The sequence below is a fragment of the Saccoglossus kowalevskii genome, chromosome 22 (assembly GCF_978046115.1).
Source record: "Saccoglossus kowalevskii chromosome 22, keSacKowa6.1, whole genome shotgun sequence".
Lineage (NCBI taxonomy): Eukaryota > Metazoa > Hemichordata > Enteropneusta > Harrimaniidae > Saccoglossus > Saccoglossus kowalevskii.
In genome coordinates this window covers 26,632,432-26,656,458 of record NC_140662.1, presented here as the reverse complement: position 1 = coordinate 26,656,458, position 24,027 = coordinate 26,632,432, and the positions used below count along the sequence as shown (strand labels likewise).

Below are 24,027 nucleotides of genomic sequence, written 5' to 3'. Positions count from 1 at the left end.
CCAGGGAAGCAGAGTAGCCAGGGTGCCAGAGAGTATTCTGTGGACCAGGGAACAGACAAATAACACACAAATATTTGTATACACTTTCTTTTACTTATACATGTATAATATTCACATTGACATGGCCAGCATGGCATCACAGACCTCAACTCAAAATTCTGTAATTCATCGCATACCATAAATCAGCACAATCATTCACATAACACAGCTGTTAAAATTTTCTCTCAAAATCACATTTTTGAATCATTTTTTCATTATTCTGTAAATTAACACTATAAAATATTTGTTATGGCACATGTTTAACATACCAGGTAACATAACAAATGCTAATCCATGTGATGATCTCACTTGGTCACATGCTGGTCACATGAAAACCAACTACCAATCGTATTACTTTTTGCTGGATAATCTAGAGTAGTAATCACTTAGAACAGCATCTTGTTAAATTTGATAAAAATAAACTATATCATCTACACAAATACTGAATACAATATTTCAAATAACCAATATTTTGGTCTTTCTGAGACAATAACTTGTGTACAAATAAACAAAAAAACATTTAGTAAATATCAACTCAGAAATATGGCGATAAATTGATGTAAGAAATAACACAAATTGCAAAAATTGAAAATAAGTATTGTAATGTATGAATTGAATAAAATATTGCAATATTCATAGAAAACCTGAGTTCAGCACCTCCTGAGTTTGTGTTCATAAGTTGCTCCTTTTCCTACCCATGCATCTTTTTCAAACTACTAATACATAAAGTGACAAAATTAAAGACAAGTCTCACTTTGCAGTCTTAAAGAAATCTCACCTAACACATCTAGAAACTGAAATTACTATCTGCATCTAAATGTCTACTACAATAAAATCATTCATTTTTACTGATATTTAATTTCTGTATTTTGATCCTATTTATGATGTTTGAAATGAACAGTTTTACAGTAAAATATTAAGTTGTAAAAATATTGTCAAAACGTTCACATGGATTTACTTACTGGTGAAATTAAAACTAAGTGTATAATTAATGTCTTCACAGTTACATTAGACTTATTCTCTTACTAACCAGATTATTCAGAAAATAAATTAGGACTTGACAATTATTTTAAAATATTGGAATGGTCGATAAAATGTCAAGTACCAATTGGACACAAAACTTGCTACCTATAAACTACACTATATTATATTAAAATGTTTTCACATGTGCTCTTTTCAATACAAGTTTTTTTGATTTGAAGTATGTACTCTGTTGTCAAGGCATAGATGTAGCCGAACAAAATTATTATTAAAAATCGTTTTGTACAAAATAAATGTCATACAGATAAGGTACTCCATGCATTTAATAAGAAATAGTTGAAGTTCTTGTGTGATCCATTGTTAAGAACACTAAACATTTCAAGTATTATCAAAAATTGTCTAGTTTAGAATTTAACAAAAATGAAAAACTGTGTTAAAAAAACAAAGTCTTATGTGATATCTTACAGGTAAATACAACACCAAGATGTTGAATCTAACGCAATTACACTAAATCATTTGATTCACTGACTGCAATAACTCTCAAGACCCAAATTTAAAACTTCTGTTATCTTTAAACAAAATATTTTTGGTCCTTTTCGGAATTATAATGTAATACCATATTCATAAAAAGTAAATAGTATTTATCACAACTTCTCAATAATATGTGACAACTATAAGTACTCATTTAATAAATGATATGTACCCAAACACAGATTTAGATGTGACTAAAGGTCATTACCATAGCAACAAAATTATCATTTTTATGGATGTTGGACACATTTTCTTTTATGTGAAAAAGGGTTCGGTGACCATACTTTTTAATCTGGATTTGTGAGCAACAGCATTAAATGTAAATCCATCATGTGGAAATCTGGTGATAAGTTTTAATGGTAGTCAACTACCTTGAGACAGGAAGGGGTCTCATTTGTGATAATTTGTTCCGTAATATACATTGAATACAACATCTACAGAACAAACAAGTCATTGAAAATGACACAGTCCCCGTTAAATGTTTGAAAGTTCTCTTTGTGCTCGTCATATAAAAGCGGAGGGCTTGTCGCGAGTGTGTTCTTGAAACTTGAGTTCCAAGTGGCGTATACAACAGATTGTTTATTTACATCAAAACACGTGTTCTGTGTAGTAGTAATATGGCCAAAAATTAAAACATCCGTTATTCGTCCATCTTTGATCTGATTATGAAACACACTGATATGTATGATGTATGTGCCAAATACAAATGAAAATGGTACATAAATTGTGGAAATATAGTAGTAAGGCCAAATAGTCAGATGGCTGTCAATCGGCCAGCTTTGACAAGATTTTGAAACAAATTGTCATGGACATGCATCCTAACATGTATAAAGTACATGTATGTGCCAAATTTGAATGAAAACTGACAGAGCACGTCCAAGATACCGCATAAAAAAACCAAAACAAGATGCCTGCCAGTCGACCATTTTTGATCCAATTGCGAAATAAATCGTCATGGACATGTATCCTAACATGTATAATCTATGTACCAAGTTTGAATGACAACTGACAAAGCATGTCCAAAATACAACATTTTCAAAAAACAAGATGGCTGCCAGTCGGCCATTTTGAATCAAATCGCTAAACCACTGCATGTGCATATGTCCCACATTAGGTGCTAGACACATGCAAAGAATGAAGGGAATCGGTCAACAGGATTCTGAAATATGACTCTGGACAGACTGACGCATAGACGGACATACAGACTCGGGAACTCACGGACGGTCAGGACATGTATCCTAACATGTATGATCTATGTACGGACGCACGGACGGAGACCGAATTATAAGTCCCCGTTTTCGGACTTCGTCCGAACGGGGACTAATAATGAAAACAATTGATGTAAGTTAATGTTTTTATAGAGGCATGGTAATCAAAGTGTGGCACCAGTTGTAGATACTTTGGGTTGTCATTATTTAACTGTTCAACTATTGTGTAGGACAAGGCTTGAGGGAAACTAAGATAATGTTATGACAGACATTGAAGCGTACAGCACTATTATCTCTAGGTTACTGATAAATAATAAAATTACAATAAAAATACGGTTCTTAAATTGTTCTCTTGAGATCATTTCAAAAGCTTTATTGCAGCCTTGGATTTATCATGTGAAATATTTGATGATATGAATATGTGAGAATTAATGTTTGTGGATTTCACCCTTGTTCAAAAGAGTCTGTGAATCTGCATGTTAGAACATTAGTAAATTAATTTGATGGAATGTGCTGAAAATCATATGTTTAATAAATATTTCATATCACAGTTAGTCCTAATACAACTTTAGGAATGATCTCAGAGTACAACTTCATTTTTGAATAAGTGGAATATCACCGTATACACTAAGGATAAGAGTAGATGGTTCAGATGTAACTGTTTGGGTCAATTAGTAAACTGGCACTACACATTGGCGTATGTCATCATTTTGTGAAGTCCAAGACATGAAATTTGAAATGCGATATAATTAAACGTTGTTCCTTCCTCAGTTCCCCTCCCTCTCTCTCTCTCTCTCCAAAGAATGGAAAAATGAGAAGTAGATCTACTATCAATAAAATAACTTGTAAAGATTAAAATAGTCAAAGTCGTCACTAACTACGCAATAAATAAGTCAATCAGGTTTCCACTCAATGACTTGTAAATTAGTTTGATTTGTAAAGACAACTTTTTGGTTTGTAAATATATTCCTGAGAACCCAAAAGCTGTCATTTGGCAGTAGTAGGTGGATATCAATGACACCTTGTTTGTTGTGTACCAATACGAGGTATTCTCAAAAATGACAGTAGTATTTATATATATATTATTCTATACGACATTAGTATTTTTTACAAGTCTTTCCAGGTAGCTATACACAAAAAATAGTTGTGTATTTTTATACTGAATGACATCCTGATATGAGGTAGTTATCATTAATGATATCATCAGTTCCTGGTACAATCATTGATGACATCATCAGTTCCTAGTACAATTATTGATGACATCATCAGTTTTTGGTGCAGTCAATGACATCATCACTGATGTAAGGTAATTATGGTTGATGATATCAGTTTTACTGCAAAATAAATGACATCATTTTTATCTTTGGTACTGTATTTCATAGTTTTTTTTAGTATATTCTGCTAAACTCATGCATTGCAGTCATCAAACATTTCCATAAAAAGTGGTGGAATATCTTCAGGACTGTCTAGTTTGATGCACATGATTCTCTCAGCATGGCGGGCACTGATAGTTCGGAGATCAGTAATCTAGAAGGAAAAACATTTATTTTAATATAAGGAAACACATAACTAAGGATGATAGAAAACAACAAAGTATTAGTGCTGGGAAATATCAGATATCAAATCCATTCAACATGGTTTATGTACAAGCCTAAAGGACATAAACGTCCTGGTACTTTCTGTGGATTAACAGACTATGAAAAGGGACCAAAAGTGAGACCATACTCGAGGTAGTACCACAGGTTATAATTTTATTTTTGAAATACAAAAAAAAACACAAAAAAAAACATTTTATTTGTTGCTTGTCAACTATGTTACCACTGTCTAAACCTATAATAATTCAAACACAAAGATAATTTTATTTGTCAGTTTGAACACCCCAAAAATGATTACTTCAAAAGATAATAACAACTTTTCAAGTCGCAATCAATTTATTAGTGTAGAGAATTAGACAGAAATTTAAACATTTATAGCATTAACAATGTGTGTAAACATATGTTTTAAATCAGCAAAATAGTATTTACATAATTATCTCAAACAGAAATTGTGAAAAACTAGAGTGATACAACTACACACAACTTTTCAGCAAGTTACTAATTTAATTTAAAAGAGGAGTGAACCACTGCGGCAAAGTACTAGTTCGGTAGGAAAACAGTATTCTGAGGAGAACACAGAGTACTAAGCAGCATGACTTACCTTCATCAATATCTTAGCCCAATGTACCGGCGTTTTGGGTCTAGTCTCAGCGATGTAATGTTGGAATGCATTAAGTATAGTATCTTGCAACTGTTCAACTGCTCTGGAATTATTTAATCCGGGACGATCTGTGCAAACAAACAAGATGCATTTATAGTTTATCATTATGAAATTTAGAAACATTGGTTATTTGATTCAAATGTGTGCACATTTTTATTGCATATACCAGTAAATATACGACATATGTCATTGTTTGAACTTGAAACCAATTAGCAAATGTGGATTTCTTAAGTGATACAGTTCATAGAGCCAACATTTAGTTGTTTTTTTCGAATGACGAAAGGTGCAGTGATACATAATTGAAAATTGATTTATTTAAAAAAAATGTTGGTATTATTTTAATTTACATTTGTTACTGCTTACAACAATCAAATTGGTGAAGCTGAAAAACTAACCTGCTGCAACGAGAAGGACGGATGCTAGCAACGACATTTCAGTTTCATTAAGTTGCAATCTGGCTAAGCTGGTAGCAAAATCAAATATAGGTTCTATAAGTTCTCCTAGTCCTCCATCATGTAGGTGCCCTTTCTGTACTTTCAAACCATTTGAGAGTAATAATGTTTTCGTATCAGCGTCATACTTCTGTGCTATTCTTAAACACATTATTTCCATGCAGCAAGTTTTTAAAAGTAATACTTGGTCGTTGTACTCAAGCTGTCAGAAAAGATATAAAATTATACATAAGAATCTAAAATAGTTTTACAAATGGACAGTAATTCTAAAAATATCAATGCCCTTTAATATTTTGACATTGATTTGCACTACATACATGTAGTTATATTCAAGAGGACAGTGCCCTCAAACTGTCAAAGCAAACTCAACTTAAATCAGTTTGATAGCGCCCTCTATCAACACATACGAAACAAGCACAATATGACCTATGAGGGCTCCCTTCAGCCATTGCTTTGATACAACCACACGCGGCTCTTAAGAGTTTGTAGAAATGGAAAACTGTGCAAATATAACTTACTGTTGTAAATCCTGGAACTCTTTTTGCAAATTCTACCACTTTTATAATTGACGGGGTCATAACTTCTGCCAAGTTCTGCCATGATAGCTTGTCAGGAAACTCTACTTTAAGTTTTTTGGCTTCAGGTTCATATTCATTTGACTAAAAAAAAAAGAAATAAATATTTAATGATGTAGGAAATATTTTTTCCACTTGAAAGTTATTTTTCCTGTTAATAACAAACAAATTCATTTCGTTGAATTTAACTATATGTTAAAAAAACAAGCAAAATTAAAAAAAATTTTGTTTTCGTATCGATGTTGCTCTGACTCTCATTTGGAATTTGCCCTGTATGATTTTTCTTAAAAATATTTACTGTGCTTACTCCCCCAAATCACTGTTTGTCAACTCTTAATCTGCATGTTGTTGTTTTTTTTACACCTGAATTAATCTGTAAACTTGCACCCATTTTGGTTCAGTGTGTTCCTTTCTCAATCAGCAGCATGCATATAACATGTACATGTGTGGCCTGATACATCTTGCATTTAAACATTTTATGCAACAAAGTTCATTATCAAAAAAATACACATGTAATAACATAATAACATAAAATGATTGGAAAATATTTTGGGAATTTACCTCCACCGATTCACGCCGCTTATTGAACATTTTACACGTTTCTCTGTTTGCCATGACAACATGGTGTATTAGTTCTTCATCTGATTCACTTAGCTGACTACTTAACAATATTCCACTTGTGCGTAATATGTCTTCTCGTCGCCGCCTATCACGGTTTTCCGCTATTAGCTTACGCTTGGCTTTCCTTTGATTCTCATTTAGCACCACTGTAATATACACATCACATTATTAGTGAAATTTTTACAATTATTTTAATTATGGTTTTTAAATATTCCATAGAAGCATAAAAATATCTGCATTACTAAAGTTAAGAATAATGACTACCGGTACATTAGAATTCAATGACAAGTAATACTGTATTTGCTGTATTACACTTAAATAAATAAAGAGAGGTGTGTCCATGTCAAAATAAGAAATATTTCAATGACCTAGCATACAAAAAATGCAATTTTGGGTTTCTGTTGGAGATGCACTTCCAATATGGAATAATGTCATATATATTACGTAAACACAAAACCATTGTTTTACGGTTGATATTTATGAGTTAGACTATGAGTGCTTTGTTTTGGATGTGTTTCAATTCTGTTGCATTACACAAGCATTGGGCATGTCACATGGGACCCATATCAACCTCAACACAGCGCGATGACTGTGCAAAGTCAGGTAAAAATTGTTTCAGACTGATAATTTTAAAATTAAAGTATACACTTACAATCAGGAGCCATGCCGACAGCTAGACATTTCTTGTAACGACATTGTTGGCATTGATTCCTTGTTGTTTTATCAATAATACATTCTTCATTCCATTTACAATAATAACTTAAATTCTTCTGAATTGTCCTTCTAAAAAAACCCTAATCGAATAAAAAATATATAATACATGAATAAAGCAGGACTGATGAGTTGATTAGTGGTATTTGTGAACAGCTGTGACAGAGATTTTATGATTTATTATCTTGGAGATTAACCGATAAATTGGAATAAGTTTGGGGTATTGACATCAATTTACTAAAATAATCAGCACATTGACAATGACTTGCAGAACTGCAATCCACTGAATTAGTTTTTTGACTGGGATTCACATGACCAAAATTTGAAAGATATACCGGTACTTTGCAATTAGCCTTTGTGAAAGATTACCAGAGCAATAAAATGGTGGATAATTTACATAAAGTGATGTACATGTACCGGTACTGGTAGAATAAATGATACAGGAGGAAATTTTACTCTGCAATGACACCTCTACAACCTACTGTAAAACATGTCTTTTTCATGAATTTAGCGACAGAACTGATTCGCTAACTCAAGATGTCCCTAATGACTTTATTATCAATTCAAAATGGCTGCCAATCAAAGATATCAGCAATGACAAGAGAGATTCGCTATTACATCATTTTATCACAATTCGCTAAACTTGCATGCCGCTTTTTCAACATGTTTTACAGTATTTTTATTGACACATGTACATTTTGTGTGGAATTATCAGAATCTAATTCACTATAAATCTAACGGCTTTTTAAGTTATGACCAAACTTGTCCACCTTTACTGACATCTTTGTTTCGGGGGCCATACTGTAGCTCATCTGTCACCTAAGTATTCTAAATAACAACATTTTACAGGAATCACTGAAATTTTTACTTTAACTCCTATAATTTGAGAAAATGCGTTACACAACAGCTCGTCAACAAACTATAAAATTTGTTACCCCTCATTGCTATAAATAATAATGATCTGTTAACTTCAAATCAATCAAATTTTTAACCAAATTTAACAGACGCATATACTGTAGAATACTTTATTTTCGCTTGGAATTTAATGTCACTATTTTCGCTGAAGGGATGCTTCAGTGAAAATAAAATACAGCGAATATACTTTTTTTCTAATGTTCCACATTCAAATCATCAAAAATCAGTGAAAATAGATTCCATACAAAACATCCAAAAAGCTTTTTTAGCGAAAATTAATTCCAGGTAAAATATTTCACAGTATTCCGGCTAAAAGTATTTCACAGTATTGTTTTTTAGAAGGACCTGTTTCATATAAAGCTAGAATAATTCTGGTGTAAACTCTTTACCTTGCAGCCTTCACAAGTCATACATCTATAATGGTAACCAGTAGCTGAATCTCCACATACAACACATGGCTCAGGTCCATTACTCAGATCCATGTAACTGGGAATATATGGAGTTCCTGAAATACAAACACAATTAAATATTAATATCACAGAGCAGTTAACATAATTGATGCAGTGTAACCCTTAAAAGTAAAAACTAGACTAGTATTAGTTTTGATTTAAGATAGTTAAAAACAAAGAACAAATATTTTTTAAAGGGGCACCTTCCAGTTAAGATTAATTTTACAACAAATTTACTTTCTGGATTAAAATAACAATGGATAACAAAAGATAGATTAACATTGTAAACAACATAAACCATAGAGTCCCATGATTCTTTGGTGCAATCCATGGGATTGAGCGGTTCCCCTTTAACAATAAAAATCTGTTTTACTGTTAAATTCAAAAACATTTATTGTGTACTAACAAATACATTTAAAACGCTGGTTCGATCATAGACCACCGATACATATACAGAATGAATGGTTTTATAATATATCTAGACTCCTGAAAGCCTCTACAGAAAATAAATAGGGAAAAAAAAGTGTGCCAGTAGGCGTATAAGACAAGCCATGTATAACACAGGCAAGTACCATAACTTTCCATTATTGGAAAGAAAGAAAAAACAACTTACTATTAGATCTCCACTTTGAAGAGTTTGACAAAGTAACGATTATTTTCCTGTCATGATCAGGTAATATGTAAGCCATTGCACTGACTAAGAGAGTCAACAAGACTTGATCAGGTTTCAGTGAGTGCTAGCACTAGAGTGAACGCTTCAAGTGGAACCATAGACCCTTGAGGGTCTATGGTGGAACTGAAGACATTATAAAGAGAAGAATAAGCACAAACAATAGAAGATGTAATCTTGTCAACTTTGTCCAATCATTTGCAACCTGCAGACATTGAACGTTATCTTGTCGCGGTTCATAGGGTCTTTAATTGGAGTTTGGAATACGTTAATTATTGATATTGGCGACACGCGCCACCATTCAAACAGACAGGAGCTTCTCTCGTAGCTGTATTGTCTGTAGTCCAGTGGATATGTGCTGAAAAACATCAAAACTGTTCAGTTTATGTTAAAAGGATGGAACTTTGTGTCAAGGTACTATGACTTCTGCTGATCATTTTAAGATTTGGAGCCACTTCTAAAAATCGATTTTGACGTCACAATGACGTCATCAATACAGAATTGAATTTTGTCCTTTAAACAGCAGAAAAGCTACATGTATTGCTGTTAGTGATTACTGTAGTATTGCCTGCTCATTTGCGACACATATTGCAACAAAATATAGCGGGAAAAGTCAATAATTTGTTTGCGCATGCGCCAATCTGCAATGAAAACCTGGAAAATTGCTACTAATGTCACACAGTCTTTCCTTTCTGTTATGCAAAATCCATCTGTGATAACTGATGAAGACATGGCTATTATAGAGCAACTTGTTGTATATCTATATGATCCCACAAGTGAATCATCATCTGTGAATACTGTTCGACTGGAGCTTTTTGCAAAAAAAGAATCGAAGTATTGAAAATATTCCACCAACTAATGCTGCATTAATATACCACACCCATAGAGCTGCCTTGCAAGCCAATTGTTGGGAACAAATGTTGGAACCTGTCCAGTCATTGGTTAGCCCAGAACAATGCGGGTGGATTTACAATGAAGGTGTTTGGCAACCAAGGTGGACAGATTTACCCGAAGTTGCTGCTGCTCTTCGTATTCTAGTTAAATGTGGTTGTAAGAAAGGTTGCAAAAATCCTTGTAAGTGCAAAAAAGCAGGACTAGAATGCACCGCACTTTGCTCCTGTAGTGGTTACTGTAATTAGGAATGAGGGCGTCATAATATGAATATTTTAGTGGATACATTCATGTGTTAATTTCCAATCAAGCTGATCATTGAATGCTGATTGGAGAAGTTCGCACATTGTCTTATTTGGTAAACTGTGCTCAGTCATTCAAATGCATTTATATTTGTTCATTTTCATAGTTATGATTTTCAAAGCAAATTCGTCCTGGCGTTGCGTATCTAATGAAATTGTTCATTTAGATAAGAACTAATTATAGATAAATAAAGAAGACATTAAATAAAATTGGTATGATTATTTATTCTTTCTAAAGGTAGCTTATTGATGTTCAATGTACATTTAAAATACTGAGGATTGCCTAATTATTCTAGTATGTTTTTTCCAGCCAATCAGCCAAATGACACTGTGCCACGGTCTGAATGTTCTTATTATAGTTGTTAAAAATACTCCCGCTGCAATAATATTCAGTACACGAAACTTCCTAATAAACTTACCCATTGACTTCCCCAGATACTTTCCTAACATAACACAAGTAATGCCATTGATGTACATATTTTTGTTGATTTGATTTATGGTCAACAAGCTGAGGAAAGTGCCAAGGAACAGTGCAAAGGTCGTAGGAAAGTTCCCAGATGATGAGTGGGTATAGTGATAGCAATACTTTTGTTTCGGAAGTAACAACATTTTGAACCCGTCTGCTGATTCTCTGTGATTAATCTCCAAGGTCAGATAAATATTTAACACTTTTTTGTCATTTTTGCGTGAATGTTATTTTCAGTCGTACATATGCGCCCTTGTGGGATATATGAAACTTCTTAGGGCTTCGGCAATTTTTTTCGATAGTATGACGTCATAATGACGTCATCAATGTGTTTTCTGAGGTGGCTCCAAATCTTAAATTGATCAGCATATAAAACTGTATATGTTTGCCAAGTGTCATGCTTTTAACACAAACTGAACAATTTCAGCACATATCCACTGGACTACTGTGGACAATTAAACCAGTGATTACATATAACTCTTTATAACAGTTGCACTCACTCAGTTTCAATTGCCACCTGGACATGAGATAGCAGAGTCAGAGTCGTTAAACCTCACCCCAAGGGAAAAGATTTCAAAGATCAAGCAGACACTCTGTTGTCATGGAAAATCAACGATTTTCTTTTGAAATGTCTGGAATATGCAGGAAGGCTTTGAATCCCAAGGGTGGTGACAATGGGGCAATTTTCTTGAATTATAGCATGTAATCTTTTCTTTTGCAAGCTAAAGAATGACATGGATAAATAGGCTTAGTCCTGATTTTGGCAAGTAATCCCCAAATGGCCACAAATCTTAGCCCTCTATACAGACCACCCATTGAACACGACAGATTTTTTCCTACTAATGTTGTGAGATTGTTCATCTTTTCACCTAGTTTACATGTTATTTTAAACAGAACATGATGTCTGATTATACAGATTTAGTATTTCAAACTAGAAATCTGACCGATTTTCAACAGGGTTATTAAGTGGAAAATGGACAATGGTATTGAAAAGTTGAACACTTTAGTATCGGTACAGTACTTGTTCTTAATTTTGCAATTTCTTATACTCAGTAATTGGAAGGCTAACTACCACAGTTCCACCATAATGGGATCGTCAAGTATTTTATCCTTTATTATTATTTATTAATGTTTTATGAGGGTCAATAAACAACTTTTATGGAATATCAATGGAATTTTTAATATTAGTGTTTATAGCAATTTCATACAATTTTGTGGTTTGGGCCCTGGCTCTACTAAGCCTGTAGCACATAAAAGGGGTGTACATGCGTTAAAACACAAGAAACGTCAGAACACCATCCATGAACAAAACTTGACTGTTTAAATCACTTTTTCTGTTTAGTCTAGACAAAGCATACATACAATCCAACTATTGGTAGTTTAGTAAATGTTATCGATACTTAAACTTTTTTACTGAATTAAACAAACCAGTTAAAATGAGAAAATCTTTCACACATTCAAAAATTACCGCCATGAGCACCTGCCATGCCAGATTCCACCTTAATACATGTACAGGCTGGGTTGGGCAAATGGTCAAAACATGCTCTATTGAATAGTTATTGAAAAGCAATCTATTCACATTTTAATCATGTCCACACTGGTCTCACGTACACCATCAAATAGACAATAAAGGTATACACTAATTGGATTCAAATGGGTCTTTCTTCCCTATTGACCTATTGCCTGGTAAGGTTACATGCCAACAAGGAACAAGCAAAGTGAATTAGGGTAATAGCCGAATAAACCCCCCCCCCCAAAACACTGCCCTGCGCAGTGCACATATACTGTTTTACAATACAGCAAAAACACTGCCCTGCGCAGTGCACATATACTGTCTTACAATACAGCAAAAACACTGCCCTGCGCAGTGCACATATACTGTCTTACAATACAGCAAAAACACTGCCCTGCGCAGTGCACATATACTGTCTTACAATACAGCAAAAACACTGCCCTGCGCAGTGCACATATACTGTCTTACAATACAGCAAAAACACTGCCCTGCGCAGTGCACATATACTGTCTTACAATACAGCAAAAACACTTCCCTGCGCAGTGCACATATACTGTCTTACAATACAGCAAAAACACTGCCCTGCGCAGTGCACATATACTGTCTTACAATACAGCAAAAACACTGCCCTGCGCAGTGCACATATACTGTCTTACAATACAGCAAAAACACTGCCCTGCGCAGTGCACATATACTGTCTTACAATACAGCAAAAACACTTCCCTGCGCAGTGCACATATACTGTCTTACAATACAGCAAAAACACTGCCCTGCGCAGTGCACATATACTGTCTTACAATACAGCAAAAACACTGCCCTGCACAGTGCACATATACTGTCTTACAATACAGCAAAAACACTGCCCTGTGCAGTGCACATGTACTGTCTTACAATACAGCAAAAACACTGCCCTGCGCAGTGCACATATACTGTCTTACAATACAGCAAAAACACTGCCCTGCGCAGTGCACATATACTGTCTTACAATACAGCAAAAACACTGCCCTGCGCAGTGCACATATACTGTCTTACAATACAGCAAAAACACTGCCCTGCGCAGTGCACATATACTGTCTTACAATACAGCAAAAACACTGCCCTGCGCAGTGCACATATACTGTCTTACAATACAGCAAAAACACTGCCCTGCGCAGTGCACATATACTGTCTTACAATACAGCAAAAACACTGCCCTGCGCAGTGCACATATACTGTCTTACAATACAGCAAAAACACTGCCCTGCGCAGTGCACATATACTGTCTTACAATACAGCAAAAACACTGCCCTGCGCAGTGCACATATACTGTCTTACAATACAGCAAAAACACTGCCCTGCGCAGTGCACATATACTGTCTTACAATACAGCAAAAACACTGCCCTGCGCAGTGCACATATACTGTCTTACAATACAGCAAAAACACTTCCCTGCGCAGTGCACATATACTGTCTTACAATACAGCAAAAACACTGCCCTGCGCAGTGCACATATACTGTCTTACAATACAGCAAAAACACTGCCCTGCGCAGTGCACATATACTGTCTTACAATACAGCAAAAACACTGCCCTGCGCAGTGCACATATACTGTCTTACAATACAGCAAAAACACTTCCCTGCGCAGTGCACATATACTGTCTTACAATACAGCAAAAACACTGCCCTGCGCAGTGCACATATACTGTCTTACAATACAGCAAAAACACTGCCCTGCACAGTGCACATATACTGTCTTACAATACAGCAAAAACACTGCCCTGTGCAGTGCACATGTACTGTCTTACAATACAGCAAAAACACTGCCCTGCGCAGTGCACATATACTGTCTTACAATACAGCAAAAACACTGCCCTGCGCAGTGCACATATACTGTCTTACAATACAGCAAAAACACTGCCCTGCGCAGTGCACATATACTGTCTTACAATACAGCAAAAACACTGCCCTGCGCAGTGCACATATACTGTCTTACAATACAGCAAAAACACTGCCCTGCGCAGTGCACATATACTGTCTTACAATACAGCAAAAACACTGCCCTGCGCAGTGCACATATACTGTCTTACAATACAGCAAAAACACTGCCCTGCGCAGTGCACATATACTGTCTTACAATACAGCAAAAACACAGCTTTGAAAGCCTGACACATCTACATTGTAACTTGTGAAGAGTTTTAGCGTTCACTAATTCTATGTAAACCTATATACATGTAGTTGTTTTATTTCTACTTCCAACTATAGCTTGTGTCAAAAAACACAACAGTTTTGTCGTCATAAACTTTTCAGAAATTTGTTCTTTTCTAATCTTTCTATGTTTTATTTCTGTTAGCACTTTGTGAATCTGAATGAATTCAATATTTTTACAAAATATGACCATATTTAATATGATTTCAATTAATTACAAAATATTTGTTGGATCCAGGCTGACTAATATACTCATATGATGTAAATTAATTTTATGGAAAAATTAACAATAGCAGATATTCACAAAACTACAACATATTGCACATACGGACACCATAATTAGCTATACCATGGTTAGGACAGCTTTAACACTTCCTTAAATTGGAACTCTTGATCCTAAATGAGGAAGGAATTATTCATGTGACAGGAAATTATTAAAGTGGAGTCTGTTACATAACAATTATTGGGAGTCGAACACTCAACACAATACGGTTCATAATAACACAATGCATGCAAATTAGAAGGTATTTAGATTTTATTATATAATGACTAAAAATTGAATAATGGTTCAGGTTTTCATCACTTATGTGTCTGAGTAATGCCGGATAGCATTTCATGGGGATTTGGGCAGGATTACATAATCATTGAACATCAAATAATCCTGCAAGCTTATAACGCTCACTACAAAGGTGCCAATAATGCATATAAATGGACAGGAGTTTTAGCATTATGACAGTTGATAATGAATTGTTGCATAATGAATGAATGAACGAACGAACACATCTTAAGTGATGCCGCAAACTTCCATAAGTATCCAATTAATATCTAACATGAGAATATGTGACTTTTACTCATTAACCATTAACGATCAATGCATGAATTCAATGAAATGAAAGTGCACTGAAAAATACACTAGAAATCATCTATGACTTTCAACATGCGACTGAACAAGAACAATTATTGAGGGGAGGGGGGGTAACACTACAATCAGTGTTGATTAGAAAAAGAAATGGCAATATTCTTGATTTTCTAATGAGGCATTAGTGTGTTTATAATGATATATCTGAAGTTTTTTTTAAACCACCTTAGATAAAATGTCCGATAACATCACTTGAAAACAGGTAGGGTAGATTTGGAGTTTTTATTTTATTTTTGCTTCAGACAAGTCAATTAAATTCAAGCTCTTTGAAATCTTGAAATCACAAATTGTTTTCATACTATTAGCCATAAAATGTTCAGGGTAGGAAATCTATTGAACCACATTTTTTTCACTTGGTCTCAAGTACATTGACCATGTTTAAACTGTTAGAAGTGCACAGTCCCTCAAGGACTGTGACATGACCAAACATTGTATTGAATGTTTACCTTGCTTATTTTGACCACAGACACACATTTGTTATTTATGCAGTAGCATGTACTACGTACATGTACTATGAAACAAATGGTCTACTTTATTTGCTCTATTAAAAGTGCATGTTTAACAGAAGCATAATAGACCAAAAATCATATTTGTTCTATCCTGAATCATTTTTTTATTACGTATTTTGACCACAGACCAATCTTCATTTTTACATAAACATATTCACTACTAGAGCAATACTGTATTGGTTTTTCATGTAGCACAGATGTTAAAACATACATTTTAGCTAGAATGTGTCTCTACCATTAAAGAAACCATGGCAAATTCTACTGAATATGTTTTCAACAGAAGATTGTGGGCATTCACAAGGTTAACAAAACCAAAATGGTCACCGCCCTAATAAAAACAAATCAGTCAAAATATCTGGTTTCTTGTCCACCAAAAACAAGAAAAAAAATTCAGTAAAGAATATAAATAGTAATATTTTTACCACCAGAAAAGTTGATAGTTAAATTTACAAATGCAAATTTCACAAACCATGACTCACTGTCTAAAAAACTACCCAGCACAGTAAAATATCAACTACCACAAAATATTGCTTCTCAAATTTCTCCGCGGTTTCAGAGATTGTTGCAAAAACATACATTCACTGGAATATTGACAGATCAACATGAAATGACCCAGCAGAAAAAAAATTAATCTCAATTCTATCAATTGAGAACAAAACTGCTTTCTATATTTTAATAAATGAAATGTTCAATTTCTAATCACTGATTGCAGTATTGAGACTAACTTTAATTTTTAGATTAAAAAAATTAACAGTCGTCTTCAGGAAATAAGTTAGACCATCATCTCTACACAATCATTTTCAACACTGTGGGTCAACCTCTTATTTTCAAATCTTTTGTTGGAAGACAGGAAAGAGGTGAGTCAGTCTCATCATGCATGAATGTCGTTTCCATGGTAACATCTTAAGAATGGTCCTAAGCTTTTGTGCATCCCTATTATCAGAACTAAGTAAAATGCTATTGACATTCAAGGCCAATATTGCTGTAGTAATGACATTCAAAATGGACTGAATGGCAGGGATGTTACATAACATGTCTAGTTTATCTTTCAAGGACGTCATACCATACATGGTCATCATGAGACCTTTTCCCACAATGCACTACAGTATTTCTATGGCTTCAATATGGTAGCAGTAACTGCATTTATTTCCACCCTGACACAAAAATTATTCTTTAAAATTTGAGAAAAATAAAAACGTTTCTATCATACTCCCTTATTAAATTTATTTGTGATTGTATATTTCTGTGGAGTAAATCAAAGATTAACAAGAAAAAAAAACATTTATAGGTTGTAATCGGTAATGGTAAATAAATCATACAGACCAATGACTCTCTTGAGACAAAAAGATCAAAGTGAAAAGAAAAAAAACACATCTTACTAATCAGAAATTATTAGGACAAGTTCATTGCAGAAGAAATAACACTTAGTTTTAATTTTCATGACACATTTATGACCGAACTTTGTATTAAACTATCGCGTGCTTAAGTTGAAAAAGTACATAGTAGTAGTAATAATCTTTACTGAAACCATTCTCAATGTGCTAGGTAAGTATGCATTTAATGAATAGAAGTAAAGAAATATTATTCAGTATATATATTTTATTTACATTTTCTGAGTAACAGTATAGGAGAGTTGAGCTAGGATGGTATGACCCGCTAGGACATGTTTGTGTGTGGGCAACCTTTGCTATCAGGATAATGACCAGCAGGGCATTGACCAAAGATGTCCTCTTACTCAGTGAATGCATACATTAATCTCAGCAATGCATTCTGGAATACTATACATCATTCCTAACCTTGGTGGGTAGCATCCTTGAAACTAAAACTACACAAATACAATTAGGCCCAGCCAGTGAAGGAGACATGGGTCAGACCTTATTTCCGGTGAAGGATGGATTAAATAAGGAATGGGAAAGCTGTTATTTGTGTTTTGCTACTCACTAATTGAGGGAAACGAGTATTTAAAGCCAAATTCCACACATACTGGTAATAATTGAAAAGACAGAATTTACAATAATTCAGTTTAAAAATAACACTGCAAATTTTTACTGATTATATTCTAATAGTATAGGTACTATCAACACAACAGGAAAAATAATTATATAGTGTTTTATTCTATAATGCAAAATGTTAAATCCAGGAAAAAAATCTTTTATAATATTTCAACGCGATTTTATCATTCATTGAAGTAAATTGCCTTTATAAATGTACATGATTTCATTTTTTTTTTTGGCCACACACAGTTTTAGAAATCTGTCCAACAGGATGGATACCAATAAAGCTTTTGTCATTTTGATTCTTTTTAAAACTAGCCATGTCAAAACATGTATACCATGTTCAGACTGGATGTACATACAAACTGATAGAAATTCATAATATAGTAGTAGGCAGGGGTCGAAATACCCTTGTGCACACTGCACTATGCACATAGATCATTACCTAGTGCTAGTAAACTCAAAATATAATGTGCACACTGTGCATGTAGAAATTTAACACATTTTCACTAAGCCTAAATTAAGTTCAACCAATATTGTAAGACAACTAAAAAAAAGCAAATTCTTTCATGATTGCATCAATCGATAACCCGTAAATGCTATTAAAACTTTAAAACAATAAGTTAGTGCAGGTAAATTTCAACTTCAACATGCACACTGTGCATGCAGGGAAAAAATTCTATTTCAATCCCTGAGTAGGGCATGTTTTTTCTCATCCCCACAATGATATTCTTGTATTATTTGCTTCACTATTTTTTGGTCTACATTCAATTGATGGCAATACCAAAAAGACTATTCTCCAGTGTGTTTGGATTATAAGGTGCGGGCATTGATGACTATGAAATCAATATTCCATTCAGGCAACTTCATACATTGAGACTATACATTTGGGAAAATACACAATGTCACAATATTAGAATTATCACACATCAAATCGCTTACATCGTCTATGTCAGTTGATTAACACTCTCAGGTCAACAATTATTTTTAGTTCTTAGATTCTGGTTTCTGTCAAAATATTGTTGAAATCAAATGGAAATGAATCACATTTTATCCCTAAGGGCATTGGTATGGCCATTTCCTTTAGTAATGGCCTCCAAAGTACATGTAGGAGGGGCTAACCTAAAGTAACCTAGCTTCCAAGGATGAACATGTCAGTCACTTCAAGTTATGCAAATTGGGTATGCAAATTAGACTCCATATATGGATTGCCCTAACCTGCAGTAACCATTAAAATGTTTTAAGAATGAGAAGACTATGTTTTATGACCACACCTGCTCAAACTCTATCAACTCGTAACTCATTTTATTGTTGATTTGATCAATAAAATGTCATCAAATTTATGAACAAGATCAACAGGAATCAATACAGTTGAAAAAAAAATGTTAATTTAGTATGAAAACAGCAATTTTATAAATAATAGCACTAGATTAATGTTTTTAAATATGCATTTAATTTTGTAGGAAAAAAAAGTGGATAAAATGTAGAATAAAAACTGAGAACCAAATTATAAAAGAAAAATTAGACGATGCATGATGTTATTAGAACATGTGATTTGATGTGACAAATTACAGCCATCACATAGCGATAGAATCAGACAAACGCTATGAGTGAGTAGGGCGAATGCAGTATAGTTACCACTAAATGGCTGCTTATGCTAAATTAACCCTGTTCAAACAAAAATAGGGGGGCTCTTAAAAGCATACCATGTACCTAGAGAACACACACAATGCAGACAATAAGTAGAGACACGTGCCACTGCAATTTACATTTAAATCAGTTTAAATTACTTTACGCACAGGACAGTAGCGATGGAAATCAGAAAATTGGAGTGAAAATACAAGATAACTAATAAATAAAATCTGGTTTTAAGTATTTTGGAAGACTGGGTGGGTGACTTTTGACCTGATTGTTGTATTGCTGTTGAGGTACTTCATTGTTGAGTATCTTTTGTGGCATAAACAATAGCAGTCAAAAAGATCCCAGGCTGTATTTCACACTATGAGAAACTTGTTTATTTCCTGATACTCAACCAATGAAAATATACTGACAGTTCTATATAAAATTTTAATTTCAGTGTGTCTGAAAGTTTTTTATCATTTCTGTTTTTTATTTAATTATTTTGTTGTTTTGTGAAATTGCATTACGACAATCACAAATTGACAAGGATTTTACACTGAGGTGTTTCTGTTTTGGGGAAGCAAACTGCAAATCCTTGAATATTTCTATGAATTACTGGTACACTAAATTGACTTAAATTAGGATAGTCCCAAAATACCAGTAAACTTAGAAGTTATAGTCTCAGTTAGCACAGTCACCAAAACTGTACATACACTTTCTTTTATTACTGTTCTTTTGTTCACTAGTTTGTATTTATATACCTAAAACACAGTTGTAACTATACCGGTATAATATATATATATAAATAGTGGCTTTTAGCAGATCTTCAAAAACTGGTCGCTATCAATCATTTTGTGTGAGCTCCAACTATGCACGTGTCTAGTTATGAAGACAGTGTTGCACAAAAGTAATATTTTTGCAAATTCAAGCATAATTTTGTAGTATAAAAATCTAGTGATTTGCAATGAGTAAATGACATCTACGCATTTATTTTAGCAAGTCTCATTTTTTTTCTGCTTATAAGATTAAAAGCTATGTAACAGCACGACATTCTGTGACACTGATCAGGGGTTGAAATAGCTAGTGCAAGTAAACTCAAAATATAATGTGCACGCTGTGCATGTAGAAATTAACACAACATTTTCCCATTATATTCACTTAGCCTAAATTAAGACAACTCAAAAAAGCTAATTCTTTCGTGATCGAATCGATCGAGAACCCGTAAATTTTATTTAAACTTAAAAAGTGGTGCATTTCACAACAAGTTAGTGCAGGTAAATTTCAAATTCAACATGCACACTATGCATGCAGGGAAAAAATTCTATTTCAATCCCTGCTGATCAAAGATAAAGGGTGAATGCCCCTTGCAAAGGTGAGACAACAATGACAACCAGTGATCACAAACAACTGTCACCACTACAGTGTATGACGTAGTTTATCCATAGATCCTATGGTTTATCATGACAATAGTGACACTACATGTAACGGCCATGGCACTAAGCCAAATCCGGACAATTGCAATGTGTTACCTTGCCAGGTCATTTTCCCTCACAGCAGGCGTGGTCAACACAACCTAGAACATGTAAATTCAGACATGGCTGCAGTTTGGTCGAATCATGGAGCTAAAATAAGACCATGGTCCATGGTCGAATATCATTTTTGGAATTTTAGCTCCACGAATCACACTATACGTAACAACTCTACACATACATGAGCAGATGAATAGGAAATTTCGAGCACTACTATCAGTACAAAGTTTTGCATTTGGGCAGGACAAAGGTCTTCATAATTTGAAGGCCCAAAATGAAGTAAAACAATTTACAGTGTAAATGTCAAGAGGAATTTCAGACTGCAATCTTTACATCCTGCCCAGCAGCTTTAAGAAGACTCCATTTGATGAAATTTTAACTGTAAACATGCATTATTTCATTAAAGTACACAAAACATTGGCAAAAAAAAAAAAGATGAATTATGTGAATGTGAATTATATTTTTGCCTTCACCAAAAAAAAACAACGATTAATAGGATATTTTACTTTCTACACAAACAGATTGTAAAGCACAATACACTTATTTGAAAAAAATCCATAATGCTATATAAAAATAATTGATTGAAGTCATTTTTTTAGGTTTTTTTCCAATGCAATGTCTTTTTACATTTGCATCAAACATTTCTGTTTGGGTATGAAACTGTCGGGTAGCTTTAGAGGGTTAGAAATATGAATATCATGTAATAGCCTTCAGTTGATAAAATTATGAAGATAAGGATATCAGTGGTGAACAGTCCCCAAGGAAACAAGCAAGCTGTACTGCACAACTAGACAAATTCTAATTAACAGTTCATTGTACTGGACTTCATTCAATATGCTAATTATGTATATGCAAATGACTCTTAGACACAATGTGTTGTCATTTGCCCCTTTGTCTAATTAGTAAGGTCATTTTTTTTAACATGCTGGGAAGAAAATGAGTCATGCATCCTCTGACTGACTGCAGTTTTCAGTCAAACCTCAGACACAACTATAGTTTTCAGTCCAAAATACCACCCCCATGTTAGAAAGACAGAATAAATCAGAAATAATTTACATCGGAAGAATTGTAATGTAACAGCTTAAATTTACCAAGGCTGTGAATTTTGTTATCAGTTAAAATCACTGGAATACTACTAGTACTTTAGTTTGGAAGTCACAGTGACTTTAATCTTCGCAAATGTCACTATGAATGAGATTTCAGGTTGTGTTGCTTTTTGCAAATTCATTGACAACATAAAGAAATTAATTTATAGTATGTTAATAGGTTAGTATTATATGTGTATAGGAGTAATGGCTACCTTGTTTCTCTTTAACGAAACCATTGACATGATCACTGTAACCATTTCTTTCAAGTATAGTTTCTGATTCTTGGGGCAGATCTTAAATACAAAACACATGCAAAGTTAGAAAATAGTCACCAGGAACAAAAGCAATAATTTTTTTTAGAATAGAATCTATAGAAACATGTAACATAATTTATGAAACAGACCCAAAGTGGAGTGTATAATATTTATTCTTTGGCAAAGCAGAAGGCACACTTTTGACAAGACTTACAAACACGTTATCACCAACCTTTTGAGTATGACAATAATCACAATATACACATTGATGTTTTCACAAAAATGTTAAAATTTGTCTTAAAATTTCATGAGCAGGATGTATATTCACTGTCAACGCTATAATTCATTTTATTGTATCTATGGGTGAATTATGAGGGGGGAATGGATGCTGATCAAAGCATATATTATACTTCATTAATTTTTAGCTAATTCTCATGTTTATCATTAATATATATATACATATTACATTCAACAGACTTCATCAAAAATTCAGCGAGAAGTGTTCTATTTCGCATATTTTCTAAAAGCAATAGGAGGATATCCTGTCACTAAAAATTTATTAATATAATTTTTTTTAAATTATTAACAACTGTAAGTAGTATCTAAAGATTTCGCAAAATTCATACCATTTTGTTGACTCGCACTACAAATAGAGAGAATTTAACACGCCTTTAAAAATTAACAAAAGACTGCATAGACAAAATGGAAGGGGGAAAAGATAGTTCAGGTCAATTAACAAACAGTCTTTAACGTAAAGGTCATGCATCATTTGCATACAAATAAACTAAATAATAACTACAGAGCATAAATTGAATCATCTTCCCTATCAAATTAATAAAAGAAACCTCATAAAGACCCAATGATGAAATGCATTCTGGGATCCAGAAGAATGGGTTGACTGACCAAGAAGTCTTTGACCTCTACAGCAATGCATTGCATTTCAACTACCAGCAAAATAAACAACACATCAACCACATTACTAGCACAATTAAAACCATCAAACAAACCACAACATAACATAAAACTATAACAGATCTTAATATTCAATGCTGACTTTCCTTTCTAGTTTTAACTGTACATATCTTAATGATTTCATCTAATATTTGGTGATGAAACTCTGCCACTAGTGTAGGGCCTACAGTACACCATGCAGGGACATCATAAACATCAACTAAGGACAGTAAGGACAATGGCCTGGCTTAATAAGATCAAACAGTAAACTGGACATTTCTTACCTTTTCGCCCAAATTTGAAGACGCTAGCCATCATTTGTGATATTTCTCTTGAGCTGGTAGGTGTTAGGTCGCTGTAAATGGATTGAAGCTATTTGGCAATCAAAGCTGTTCTCCC

General features: G+C 33.8%; 1 protein-coding gene across 1 annotated transcript; it reads right to left on the bottom strand.

Annotated features, from left to right (window-relative positions):
• Window positions 1–73: 73 nt before the first annotated feature.
• Window positions 74–24,027, bottom strand: LOC100313752 (thyroid hormone receptor). The gene is given in 8 exon segments (NM_001168197.1): window positions 74–4,286; window positions 4,956–5,083; window positions 5,411–5,669; window positions 5,986–6,126; window positions 6,604–6,809; window positions 7,316–7,457; window positions 8,679–8,794; window positions 23,913–24,027. Coding segments are annotated over 8 exon segments (1,146 nt in total). The 5' UTR covers window positions 23,947–24,027; the 3' UTR covers window positions 74–4,166.